At 42.0% G+C, this 12,070-nt stretch overlaps 1 protein-coding gene across 1 annotated transcript in view; it reads left to right on the top strand.

The window, feature by feature from the left end:
• The window catches only part of gabbr2 (gamma-aminobutyric acid (GABA) B receptor, 2), a 165,059-nt gene that overhangs the window by 118,727 nt on the left and 34,262 nt on the right, over positions 1-12,070 (top strand). The window contains exon 13 of the mRNA XM_068702495.1: positions 3,544-3,666. Within this exon, the coding sequence (XP_068558596.1) occupies positions 3,544-3,666 (123 nt within the window). The remainder of the gene's footprint in view (positions 1-3,543; positions 3,667-12,070) is intronic.

The following is a 12,070-nucleotide window of genomic DNA, read 5'->3' on the forward strand; positions in this document are numbered from 1 at the left end:
ACCCCCCAAAAAATTGTGTATAATCTATTCTGGTTGAATCTGGTTCTGAACCTTTTTTTTTTTCTTATCACACCATTATTGTGGCGTACCCAACTTCTGTTGGATAAGATAAACATCCATACAACCACAAACATCTCCATGAAACATGTAGACCTGACAGTCTTATTTAGGAAGCGTATCATTGCCCACTGTGTGAGGAGGCTTGTGTTCACACTCATACTTTTTAGCAAAGATTGGCAGCCCCTGGCACCTGCTTTTAGAATCTTCTCTGTGAAAAAAAGGATTCAGAAATACAAATGGCTTTTTAAACATCTGACACAATCTGTTTCACTGGCCTAGTTATATAAAGTGGTGCCGAGCTCACTGAGTGTTGTAACTGTGCTTGGCCTTTTTGTATTTATAGATTTTGCTCTCCCCTCTCTTTGTCTCTCTCCCACTCTCTTTCTCTCTCACCCTCTTGCATATTGGAGGAAGTGTGGGTGGCCTGCCAGAGAGAGAGAGCAGGAAGAGAGGGAGGAAAGAGGGATGGATCAAAGAGTCGGAGAGGTTGGAGCGATTGGCAAAAGGGAGGGTGGAGAGACAGACGGAGGAAGGCAAAGCAGGGCAGAACAAGGGACAAGACAAACAACATGGCACAAAATGGCAAAGAAAGTAGGTTGGACACAGTGAAAAGAAAAGGGGAAAGCTGGAAAAAGAGGGCAAAGGATATATGAAGACAAAGATAGTCCAGATTACAGGTTTACAAGATAAGGAGTCATGACCGAGCTCTGCTTTACCTGTTTCCACTGCAACTCTGCGATGGGGTCAGGGAATGATCACCACCCGCTTTTTCCAAAAGAATGACACTTGACCTGGCCTCATTTTTTTTATTCATTGTCTTATTGAGAGTCAAAGAAAACAATTTGGGGGCGACTAGCTCACTGGGCTAAGAGACATGTCTGGTAACTGGAGGGTTGATGGTTCAATCCTTGGCTGGGACATGTTCTGAATTGAAGTATCCTTGAGCAAGCCACTGTCCCCCTAGCAGGCACCTGTCATGGGCAGCCGTCCGATACAGGAATGGGTCAACTACAGAGACAAATTTCCCCCTTAACAGGATAAATATAGTATAATAAAATAAAAAAAAATTTTTGCCTCCACAAGCTCTCTAGCTTTGCCCTGACCCTTCATTCCCAATTATCTTGGCTCACTTCTCCCTCTCCCACCCTTTTCCCCTGGCTAACAGAGACAAAACCAATGTTTCTTCACAAGCGGCATTTACCCCTACTGCATATTTTGGCCCTTAAACCTCAAGATGTATTCTCTGTTGGTTCATGGCCTCGGTTTGTTTGCAGGACACACAGACGCATCGCACTTCCTCCACACTGATTGAGTGCAGGTGCTATGGCTTCAGAAGAGCGATAGTTGCTGTTGTTGCCCTGAAATCTCTGTCAACCGCTGTCAGGGGAGGGACGAGCACAAGTGTTAACCATCTTAACAGTTAACAGTGGGGCTGGAACTGCATCCCTCACTCCTTCTCACAGCCTACCCTCCACCTTTTTTCGAGGAGTGCACAGATTGTAAATCAGGGGTGTGTTCGATAAGGGTTCCACTCGGCGGGCTACGGCCGGCACTCCTTCACTTCTTAAAGAGCTCAGTGCCAGAGACGCTGTGGGGGGAGGGGGGGGGGGGCTGTCAATCAATGTCCTCCTTTTCTATATACACACACCACAGACACAGATAAACATACACACTTTCAAAACACAACCCTTTACCCCAAGGCCCCTGTAGCAGCTATTTGTCAGTCTGCCTATCTTGGTGAGTACTCCTTTGTGATATATTGCTGGACGTGCACACTCACACACGAACACACACACACACACACACACACACACTCACACACAGAAATAGGGCAAAGCTAAACAAACACACAGTACCCATTAACTCATTATACGTGCCTGCATACATAGACACATATGTACACACGTTCACTTCAGTTGAGTTGAAAATAACATCATGTCACCCCACTTCCTGGATCTTGTTTATAAGTTGTAGAACTGTTGTTACAGCGCCCTACGGTTTGGCTACAGCATTTTAACTTAAATTATGTTACAGTATCCCAGCAGTCTTAGCTGGCCCGTGGCCTTGTTGGTTTACAGTACACAGTAAATGGATTTTTTTTTATGCAACCAATTCAGTTTAAAAAAATAAAATACATGTAGTTGAGCGTGAAAGTTCATTATTGCCCTTGAAAACAATACTCATAACTCAAGGAGAAGTTTTTCAGAGCTTTGAACCACATCCCACGGGCAGCGGGTGGGCTTTGCTTAGTTGTCGAGAATAAAAAGAAAAAAATTATATTTCAGGATCATGTGCACATTCAAAGTTTTAAATTATTCTGTTTATTTCTGAATCAAATCTATTAGTTGACACAAATACACTAGAACCCAACTGATATGTATTGAGTGCCAGTATTACTGGGGAAAGAAAACTGAACATAACACTTCAGGTAATTTAGAGTCATTACATAGTTTGTCTAGCAGACGCAGTTGGCAGAGTAACATATCACAGTTGAGCAGATGGTGGTGCTTTTTTCTCTAAAATATCCAAAATTTTGCTAATCTTTGTCACAACTATTTCATTTTTGGAATGAAAGAATGTTAGTTTTTCAGCCAGATTTGACCAGAATTAATTTCATTTAATATACAGGTATTTTTATTGTTGTCATCAAATATTTTTTCATTGGCTTTGAAGCAGACATTTGTCCAACTCTGCTTCTATCTTCCGCTCAGCTGCCCTGAAGCATTGCAGTATTTCTACAAGTCCATTGTCTTGTCTATATTTGTTCAATACCAACACCATCAAAAGACAACAGATCAAAAAACAACCCCCTCATGCATTTCATCCTGAGCCTACCGGCGGATGGAGACCTACGTGCGACCACTATGCTGCATCTGGGCTATGTGATACTTTCCAAACACAGCCCAGCCTGTGTTCCCTGACCTTTCCTTTGATCTGCTGTTCCAGACAGTCAAACACTATTATAAATAAAGATCACAAACAGGTCACGGCTTTCATCCCTCTAAAGTTCATGGTTAAAAAGAGGGGCTTTGGTGGTCAACAGCGTTGGCTCTTGTTTGGTGGATCTTTTCCACATTCTCTGTCCAAAAGGTAACAAATCCTGGCTTTCCGGTGGCATAGTATCGACGGACTGAATGTCCCCCACTGGTTCTCAGTCCTGGGCCATTGGAGTGCAACCTGCTAAATATATACTACATGTGTCAGTATCAAATTGTGCACCAGGTCTTGATCTTTTGGACTTTTGGACAGTTTGGTGGGTTTCCTATCCTAGTAGGTGGTTAATTGCAGCTAAATGCATTGTAATCAGTCCCTGATTAGATGTTTGAATGAAACCAGCAGGGCTCCAGGCCCTGAGATGGGATGAGAATCACATAATTACAGTGGTCAAAAAGAAATGTTGTTTAAAATGGCTCCACAGACACAAATATAATTACATAACTATTCGGCTAATTCAAGCATCTTATGTTGTTTTCGCCCCTTCAGATCATAAAGGACCAGAAGTTGTTGATCATCGTTGGCGGAATGCTGCTAATCGACTTATGCATCCTCATTTGCTGGCAGATTGTGGACCCGCTTAAGAGGACGGTAGAAGAGTACAGCTTGGAGGTCAGTGTTCATTTCAATGCCTTTTCACATGTCGTCAAAACATTTTCGCTTGATTGTGTGTTTTTTTATGTTGATGTAACATGATTTGCCCCAGCTGGGAGAATCCCAGTGACACAGATTCTTGCTTAAAATGCCTGTGTATTTGGAGTTTAGGCAAAGAAAATGTCCGCCTTGGGCCGTATCGTGAGCATCTTTGTTGTGCTTGTTATTTTTGGGTCAGGATGTGAGCCATTGCTGCCTCCTGCGCTCATCCCATGGCCGGACATTTGCCAGCTTGGATGGGAGACTTTGGCAAGGCCTGTTGGAAAAGAGACACTTGGCATCACATTCTCCTTGCTGGAGAGGTGGCGTGGTGTAGAGTAGAAATGAACTCTGCTTTGCTGCGATTGGTTAGAGTCAGATTCTCTGAGACTGGTACAGGATTAGTCTAGCTGTGCACCCAATTGGCTAAAATGAACATACTGTAGCTTTGGCATCAAAGGTTGACGGTGTGTGAAGTGTGTTTTTGGCATGACATATTAGCACATAACTATCAGTGGTATAAAGGGAATGTAGACTGAATTAGGAAGGCACAACTGCATATTTATTTTCTCAGAGGATTTAGTAGCTGTGGTTGGTTATGCAGATTTCTGCTGCATTGAATATACAGTATGGCCTCACTGTTTGGTACATCTGCCTTTCTGTACAGGTTATCACTAAGACGGATGGATTTTCATGTTGTTTGCTTGCTTGTTGCAAAGGTCCGTGGGGGATCGAAGGGCGGCTGAGACTGTCTGGCACCAAGTCTTGACTTTTTTGTGTCTTCAATTAAATGAAAACCCTGTGAAGTGATAAATAGTGCTTATCTAAGAGAACTATGAGTAGGTCCGCTTTTCTGAGGTTATTTTTTTCTGTCCTAGCCCTTGATGGAAAGATTCCTGTGGGAGATCTCTGAGGAAGAAACTAGTGGAGGGATGAGTGATATGTTGCCAGACTTATTTACATTCTTGTGCTCCTTAGATCGTACTCTGAAGGTATACTTAGCACATTTGTACAACTCTAGACAAAGCCATATTTCTTTTGTGATGATAGCCACTTATATATTTAAGCCTGCCTAAAGGGTGTAGCAAAGCCTTGCTTAACATATTCATTTGTGAATGTTGTCAGTGTATGCAGTCGGGTCCTCGTGGAGTATTCTCAGACTCTAAGCCCCCGGCCAGGGGAGAGTTGTGAATATATTAACCACTCAGTGTAGGAGTGTGCATCCCCCCTGGGGTTGTGGATCTGCATGCCTGGGCTGAGGCAGAGACTCCACATGCCTGCCTAGCCTGCCAGATTTCCAGCACCAGCAGCAGTGGACCCTTGAGGCTCAGCTGTGGGAGAGGCAGCCTGGAGCTCCTCTGGGCCTCCAGGTTTGTCAGGTGGGACCAGAAACCAGATGGCAACCCAAATACCCAGAAGTGGGGTAAGGAGTGAAGTGGGGCAAGGGAAAATGAAAACACATCATGGATAAACAAAATGTTTATGGTAATAAACAATTTGGGGCATTTTAAAGAAAAATAATAGTAAACATATTGCACTATTACCAGAGACAGAGAAGAGATAGGCCTTATTCAGATGGACATTATCAAATAACACAACTTCCTCATCAGTTTCAACGAGGCTGCTCCAGCAGGGCCAACACATTGGTCAAACTGGACATACTGAATCATATTTCATGTTTTCTCCTTGCCCCCACCAACATATCTCCTTGTGTTTTTTAGCACTGTGCTAGTTTGGGTCTGAACACTCACTTGGAATGGAGGTGATTATTTGAGGAATGGGACCATGGTGGATGGTCTCCATAGAGCTCATGAGCCAGTGAGACTAGCCCTGACTGACTAACAGTAATTGGCGCAACTAGAAGGACCATTAGTTACCCAGTTTCCTGTAAGCGCTCACATCATGCTAGGCCACCCCTCCCCTGTGACTTCCCTCTGTCTGTTTTCTTTTCTTTTTTTTCTGTCTGCCTCTGTCTGTCTTTTTCAGAATCTCTCCTCCTCCCGCCTTGCATTTCCCTTCCCCACTGTGGGGAATTGGGAATAACACTGACCTTGGGTCCACAGCGCTGTAACTACCTGCTGTACCCAAGGGTCTGCGGTATTACAACATGGTGTTATTGAACTGTCACAGTGCTCGCTAGTCCACCACATTTGTTGTTTGAACCATCACACAGGAGGGTTTCCTTATTGACTCAGGACCAACAAGGGTACTCACACATTGTTTACAGGAGAGATACTGTAGTTGCTTCAGATACACATACAGTGTGAAGACACTCAGGAATGATCATCTCTACAAGTGTGTGTTTGGGAGAGAAACTTTCTGTTGTAGACTTAAGTGGGTACTCCTGCATGCTGACATATCTTATTTCCTATGGTGGTCACAGATATCGGTACATCTAAATATTGCAAGTGGTTAAATTCGTTTAGATTTTGGGTAAAATGATTTTGCTGGTTCTGTAAAGCCAAGATTTACCCAGTGGAAACATGGACAAAGTCAATACTCTGCATCACCAGGGGTGAACCCACTGAATCCAGCAAGCTAAGCTTAATGAGCTACCATTAGCAAAACTAGGGCATCCCCCTTTGCATCCTTTATTAGCATTAGCAAGAAGATGAAGCTATGAAGAGACTGACAATAGATCCTTGTGGAATGCTTCATAAAACATGACTGATTTAATACCCTCCCAAATAAAAGTAAAGAAGGGCCAGAGATCATGTGGGGAGTTAAGGCTTTGAGACTATAAAAAGAGAAGAGATTGACCCCATGGTCTTATTTTAATTACAGTATGCAGATGATACGCCTTCACCAGAAGTGACTTGTGACCGTGACATTGTCCCCAACCTCTTTAAACCAAACCTGGTCTATGATCTGCACTTCAACATGCACTGTACATAAAAGGCAACCTTATATGTTGAATTCAATAAAAATGGTGATAAGATTATAAGCAACTCTGCCAAAATGGTAATTGAAACTTCACTTCCTCACATATTTTATACTGGTCTGACTCTAAATCCGAACAGCACAGGGAATATTCTGCATGTCAGTGTTTTTTTTCCCCCTGAGAGCAGGAACAACTCCGGCTGTACCAGCAACGTCCTGGGAAGGCTGATATAGAGACGTTGGGCTGTAGTGAGCAATTACATCCATTTTGTGGCTCGTTAATAATTAAGCATTTGTTAATGGGGTGGATGTTTCAGCAGCAGGGCAGACTGCTGGTTGCCATCAGATTAAGCCTTGCCGTGCTGACACATGTTGCAGTGTCAATGCATACACGTGTGTGTGGATTGTTAATTTTTGTGTTTGTTGCACAGTGTATGTGTGTGTATTCATGCGTATGACCTTGAATGTTTGTTTCAGCCTGTGTACATGTGGAGTGTATGTGCCCACTCATGCATAGAAATGCTTTGGTACGTATGCCTGTGTTTACGGTCACACATTAACGCCCTCTTTTGTTGTCCTGGGTATTGCCTCCTGCATAATGAAGGACAAACCGCCGAGAAAGGTTGATTAGCATTCTGGTGGATCCTGCCGCAGACCCCTCTACTGTAGTCTGTCCTCTTGTCTCTCTCCCCCCCTGTCGTTTTTTTCCCAGCTTCGATGCTGCTGCAACCATCGGCAGGCGGGCTTATATTGCAGTGTGGCATCACCATGGCAACGGCCATGGTTTCTGACATCCATAACGCGGAGAACTATGCTGTTGATCCATGAGACAAAAATAGCGGGTTAGGGGCACCCACTTCAGGATTCCGATGCACGTAGAGAAGATTTTAAACATATAAAAAAAATGTATGCGCTGGGCTGATAGATTAGTAATGACTGACCGGAGCAGAAAAGGTGTAAATATACATATACAGTCATGTATGCACTGTTTCATGCAGAAGTTTAGAAACTCTCACGGAGATTTCCTTTTGCTTCCCTACCTCTGCCGTCCCCACCGGTATGCAGTATGGAGAGAGTGTGTGTGTGTGTGTGTGCGAGAGAGAGCGCAAGAGAGAGAAGGGGGGGAGTTTTATCCTAGTGCTTTGACAATCGCATCTTTCCCCATATACTATCGCTCCAGTAGCAAACCAACTCACTACGAGCATTTAATGTGGAAATACCCCTCTTTATAAGACGATGGTGAAATGATGGCCTCAGATTTCAGGTAGCCATTTTTTTATTAATGGCGTGAAACCACATCGAGAATGCCATTTCTCTAGCTGATAGACTGTGAAACACCATCTGTTATCTTAATATTTACATATCATAGGATAGGAAAAACACATTGTTATTAAATCAATTCCTGAAAAGAGCAAAACAACATTCTAGACAACAGTTATGATGTAGGCAACATACTGTATGAGATGGCCAGTTTTTGCATCTGTGGTCATTTCTATTAATAATTACTTCAGACCAAGCTACCTGCTATTTCTCCTATATAGAGGAGAAACATTTACTTAAAATAGGGATATTGGGTTATTTATATTTAAGCTTAGATGTAAGACAAATATTCCTTTTACCCATCTTTTCTGTCCATCTTCTTCTTCTCAATTGTAATGGTGACTTTTCGCAGTGTCCCCTCACAGATCTGCTAACACTCTCTGTTGCTCCCTTAGGTGAGCTATGGTTTTCTCACATTTCTCAGGATTCACTCTTTTATTTATTCAGTTTTCTTTTGCTTACCTAGTTGCTTACTGTGGAACTGTCTCTCTCTCTTGCTCGCCACATTTCTCATCTATTCATTTCATTCCTGTTGTCCAGGTTTCTCTATCAGAATTGTGTTTCCAGCCTCTTTTCTATTTGCAGACACCTTCTTATTCCATACCTCCTGCTCCTGTCCTGCTCTATCCCTCTCCTGCTTCTCCTCATTTGGCAAACTCATACCCCACGGGAAAGCGCTGAAAAAGCTGAGAAAAAAGAAAAACAAGCTTGTGACAGCAGTAACAGTGGACAAGTCTCAGGCTGATCTGAAACATTCCCTTTTCTTTTCCCTTTTTCTCTCCACCTCCCCTTCTTCTCTTTACCTTATCCTGTTCTTCCCCTCACACTTTCCTTTTTCAATTCACCATCTCCTCTATTATCAATTTTCCAATTCCATGTCACCTCTTCAAAGGAAGGGATGGACACCCAGCCGTGTCTCCAGTTCCAGCCAGGTTTGTGTTTTGGCAGGGTGAGTTGGGGAAAGAGGTTAGTGCGGCCAAAGGGAGTGAGACTTGTGCCAGCAAACAGTCCACAGTCATATTTAGCCTTTTTAGGCAATCACTGGATTCAGTTCATAGTGACATTCTGTCACCTTTGCGGTTCAAAATATGTTTTTTACAAAACTCTTGCAAGTGGGTGTGTTCATGTGCTCAAGGGAAACCCTGCCCATTCTTTACAGAAACTTTTTTAATACAATAATCTCCCAATTCACGTTGACCCCGTTAAGCCCGACGGACCCAAATTCGGGTCCGCTGTAGCATTTACCGTCGAAAAAAGTCCGTTCAGCATGTGTACAATTTATGAATGTGTACATGTTATATACCAAAAGAAAATAAAAAATCTGGGTAAAACAAACAATCGAAGACATTTTTACAAACTCCAAACACCATTCTACAGAACTATTATACGCAACTAAAAGATTTATCGCAATATCACGTATGTCTAGCCATAACTCGCACTTCTCCGAGTTAGCATCACAAAGCTAACGGTTAGCATAGACAGCCGAGATAGCAAAATGCAAGAGAATTCGACACAGATTCCAGAACTATCATCAGAACGTCTCTCCGGTAAACCCTCACAAAGCTGTGAGCAAACAACCACCAGAAGCACAAACCGCAATATCCTTCAAAATCATCCAAAGCTCCTTACCTTTTCGTTGTTCTGCTGTAAATCTCCGCTTAATTCTATCAACCATATTTCTACGTGTTTCCGGTGCGTCTCTGAAATGTCCCCGTGTAGAAACAAGGGTCTGTCTAACTAGGCGCCGTGGGGGAAGGGATTGGATTGCTGCATATGATAGATTGAACACTATTAGTCATAAAAGAAGTGAAATATATAATTATATACTATATAAAATTACAATGGAACAGCTGGAACCAAATGACATTTTGGTTGACCTTGGCTGAAATCTCTGCACTCAAACCTCTCTAGCTCTTGAATGCTTCACTTTATCAAAGAACAAATTGTGCAGAGAGACTCAACCCATTGGGCTATGATCTGGGAGAGGTTTGAGCTTTCAACTACAACAAAAACTAAAAAAAAATATCTTATCAAAATTGGATTAATTTATAATCGGAGATAAAGAATTTCAATTTGTGCTGTGTTCCATCTTAATGTTCTCTTAACCAGTAACATATATACTGATATTTACAAATCTGAACACATCTCACAAGTGTTAGCTTTATTATAATACCAAAACTATTAAAATACACCTTATATTTAGACGAAATACACTCTCTTTACTATGGGTATGCAATTTTCGAGGAGAGGCCTACAAATAGGCTTAGGGCTTAAAAGGTTATAACAAAGACTTTTCCCACAACACAGCATCATTCTTCAATCTCCAATTTTGGTATATCCTGAATGCATCAGATGTTTGTAAATAACCCATTTCCAATATTACCAACCATGCAACGATAACACGATTAAACAAGCCAATGTCTGTATTTGTGAGTTTGATTGCGCACCTTGTACACTAAATGGCTTGCTGTTTGGCACAAAAAATGCATACACTCCCTTAAGGTCCTTTTTAACACTGCAGTTTTGCACACAAACACACACACACAAACATACACACTCACCTGCCCTCAGTGTTGTTGCTCCCCCTCCTTCCGCACTCTCACACAGGTCCTCCACTGCAGTCTTAGTCAGCTGTTGATTGTGTGAATGCCATTTGAAGGACATGATGCTCTTGTTTCACTATCATCCTGCTCTGCAGAAACAGGCCAAAATGATGGTCCTTTTTAAATTAATTTAATCTAGCTGGCTCTCAAAATTATACTCTATGGGAAATAAAACTTTGATGTTATTAAATGGAAAAAATACTTAAACATTCATTATATCTCATATTCGGGTTGATTAAGCAAGGTCTGAATTGGATTACACATGTATTTAACCAGGAGTAATCATATTCCCAGTGACAAAGGCAAATATGTGATATGATAAGAATTGAAAAGGATAAAGAATTTTGTAAAATGAAGAACAATGTCATCCATGTAGCGCTAAAAGTGTTAAGATGCTGCTAAAATGAACTTTGAGGCTTCTTTGTTAGCATTGAGTAAAGCACTGTCTGAGATCAATGCCCATTCAAAATAAACTGGGTCATTAAGGGATAACCACCACCCACCTAGGACTTTTCTCATCGACCAACTCTGGAGGAAAGAAGGAAGAGAACAAAAGGGAAGGATACATAGATCTCACACATTCATTGGGATTTGTATGTATTGTCTAAGAGCTCGTCTTGTCTGTAAGGTATTGTTACTGCGTGTGTTGAATTATTAGATTGCATCAAGTTCTAGTGTTGTGGTGAATGAAAGAGATGTGGCTCTACTGTAGGCAGCTGCATTGTTAACAACCGTCTCCTAATCGAGAGGCCTTCATCAGAGGAGGTTCAGTTGTAAAATCATCTTGCTGATATGACACCTCATAACCACCTCATTATCACAAGTTCAAATTAGAGACACACACATATGACTCCTTGGCAATTATATTCTTCCGTGCCATTTCTGCACATATTGTGCACAGATCTGCTTTACCTTTGTAGTGGGCACAGAGCAGCATTGGGCCTCTGACGTTGGCCTGTTATTTTGAGGTCCTCCAAGGTAGTCTCAGTAAGTGTGTCACAGGTTTTACCTTGGGGGATACCCGCTTCTGTTTATAGTCTTGCCCGTTTTTACATGTCCCAGCCAGCACAAGGAGTCACGACTTCCCTCCACCTGAAAGGACTAAAACCTCAACCTACATAAAGAATGCTGCATTGCGAACTGATGAAAATAGTAGCTGGATATGTTTTATGTATACTTTCTTGCTAGTAGCTTCTTGAACAATATGAATGAAAGTCCCAAACCAAAGGAGAAAAGAAGCTAGAGGAGGAAAAATAATCCTTTGTATTGTAAATTCAGTAGCGTCACTAATTTGTGCAATGTAAAGCTCCAGCTAGATAACATCGGGTTAAGACAGAATTCAATGCCAGATGGGGAGCGAATGAGGAGACCTCCAAGAATCTAAAAATAATTTTCTTAGCAGCAGTTAAACCAGAAAACATAATCTATTTTTCTTTCGTAATACCACTGACATAATCCAAGAGAAAGACAAATATGGTTGTAGGCACAGCCAAAACCAACATCTGAAACAGTTTAAGAGGTACCTGGATCCAGAAATGTGGACCAGTTTTCCTACATTATGAAGAAAGTACATGAGGCAT

The sequence above is a fragment of the Cebidichthys violaceus genome, unplaced genomic scaffold, assembly GCF_023349555.1.
Source record: "Cebidichthys violaceus isolate CVI_PGR_0920_01 unplaced genomic scaffold, fCebVio1.0.p SCAF_85, whole genome shotgun sequence".
In the NCBI taxonomy this organism is placed as follows: Eukaryota; Metazoa; Chordata; class Actinopteri; order Perciformes; family Stichaeidae; genus Cebidichthys; species Cebidichthys violaceus.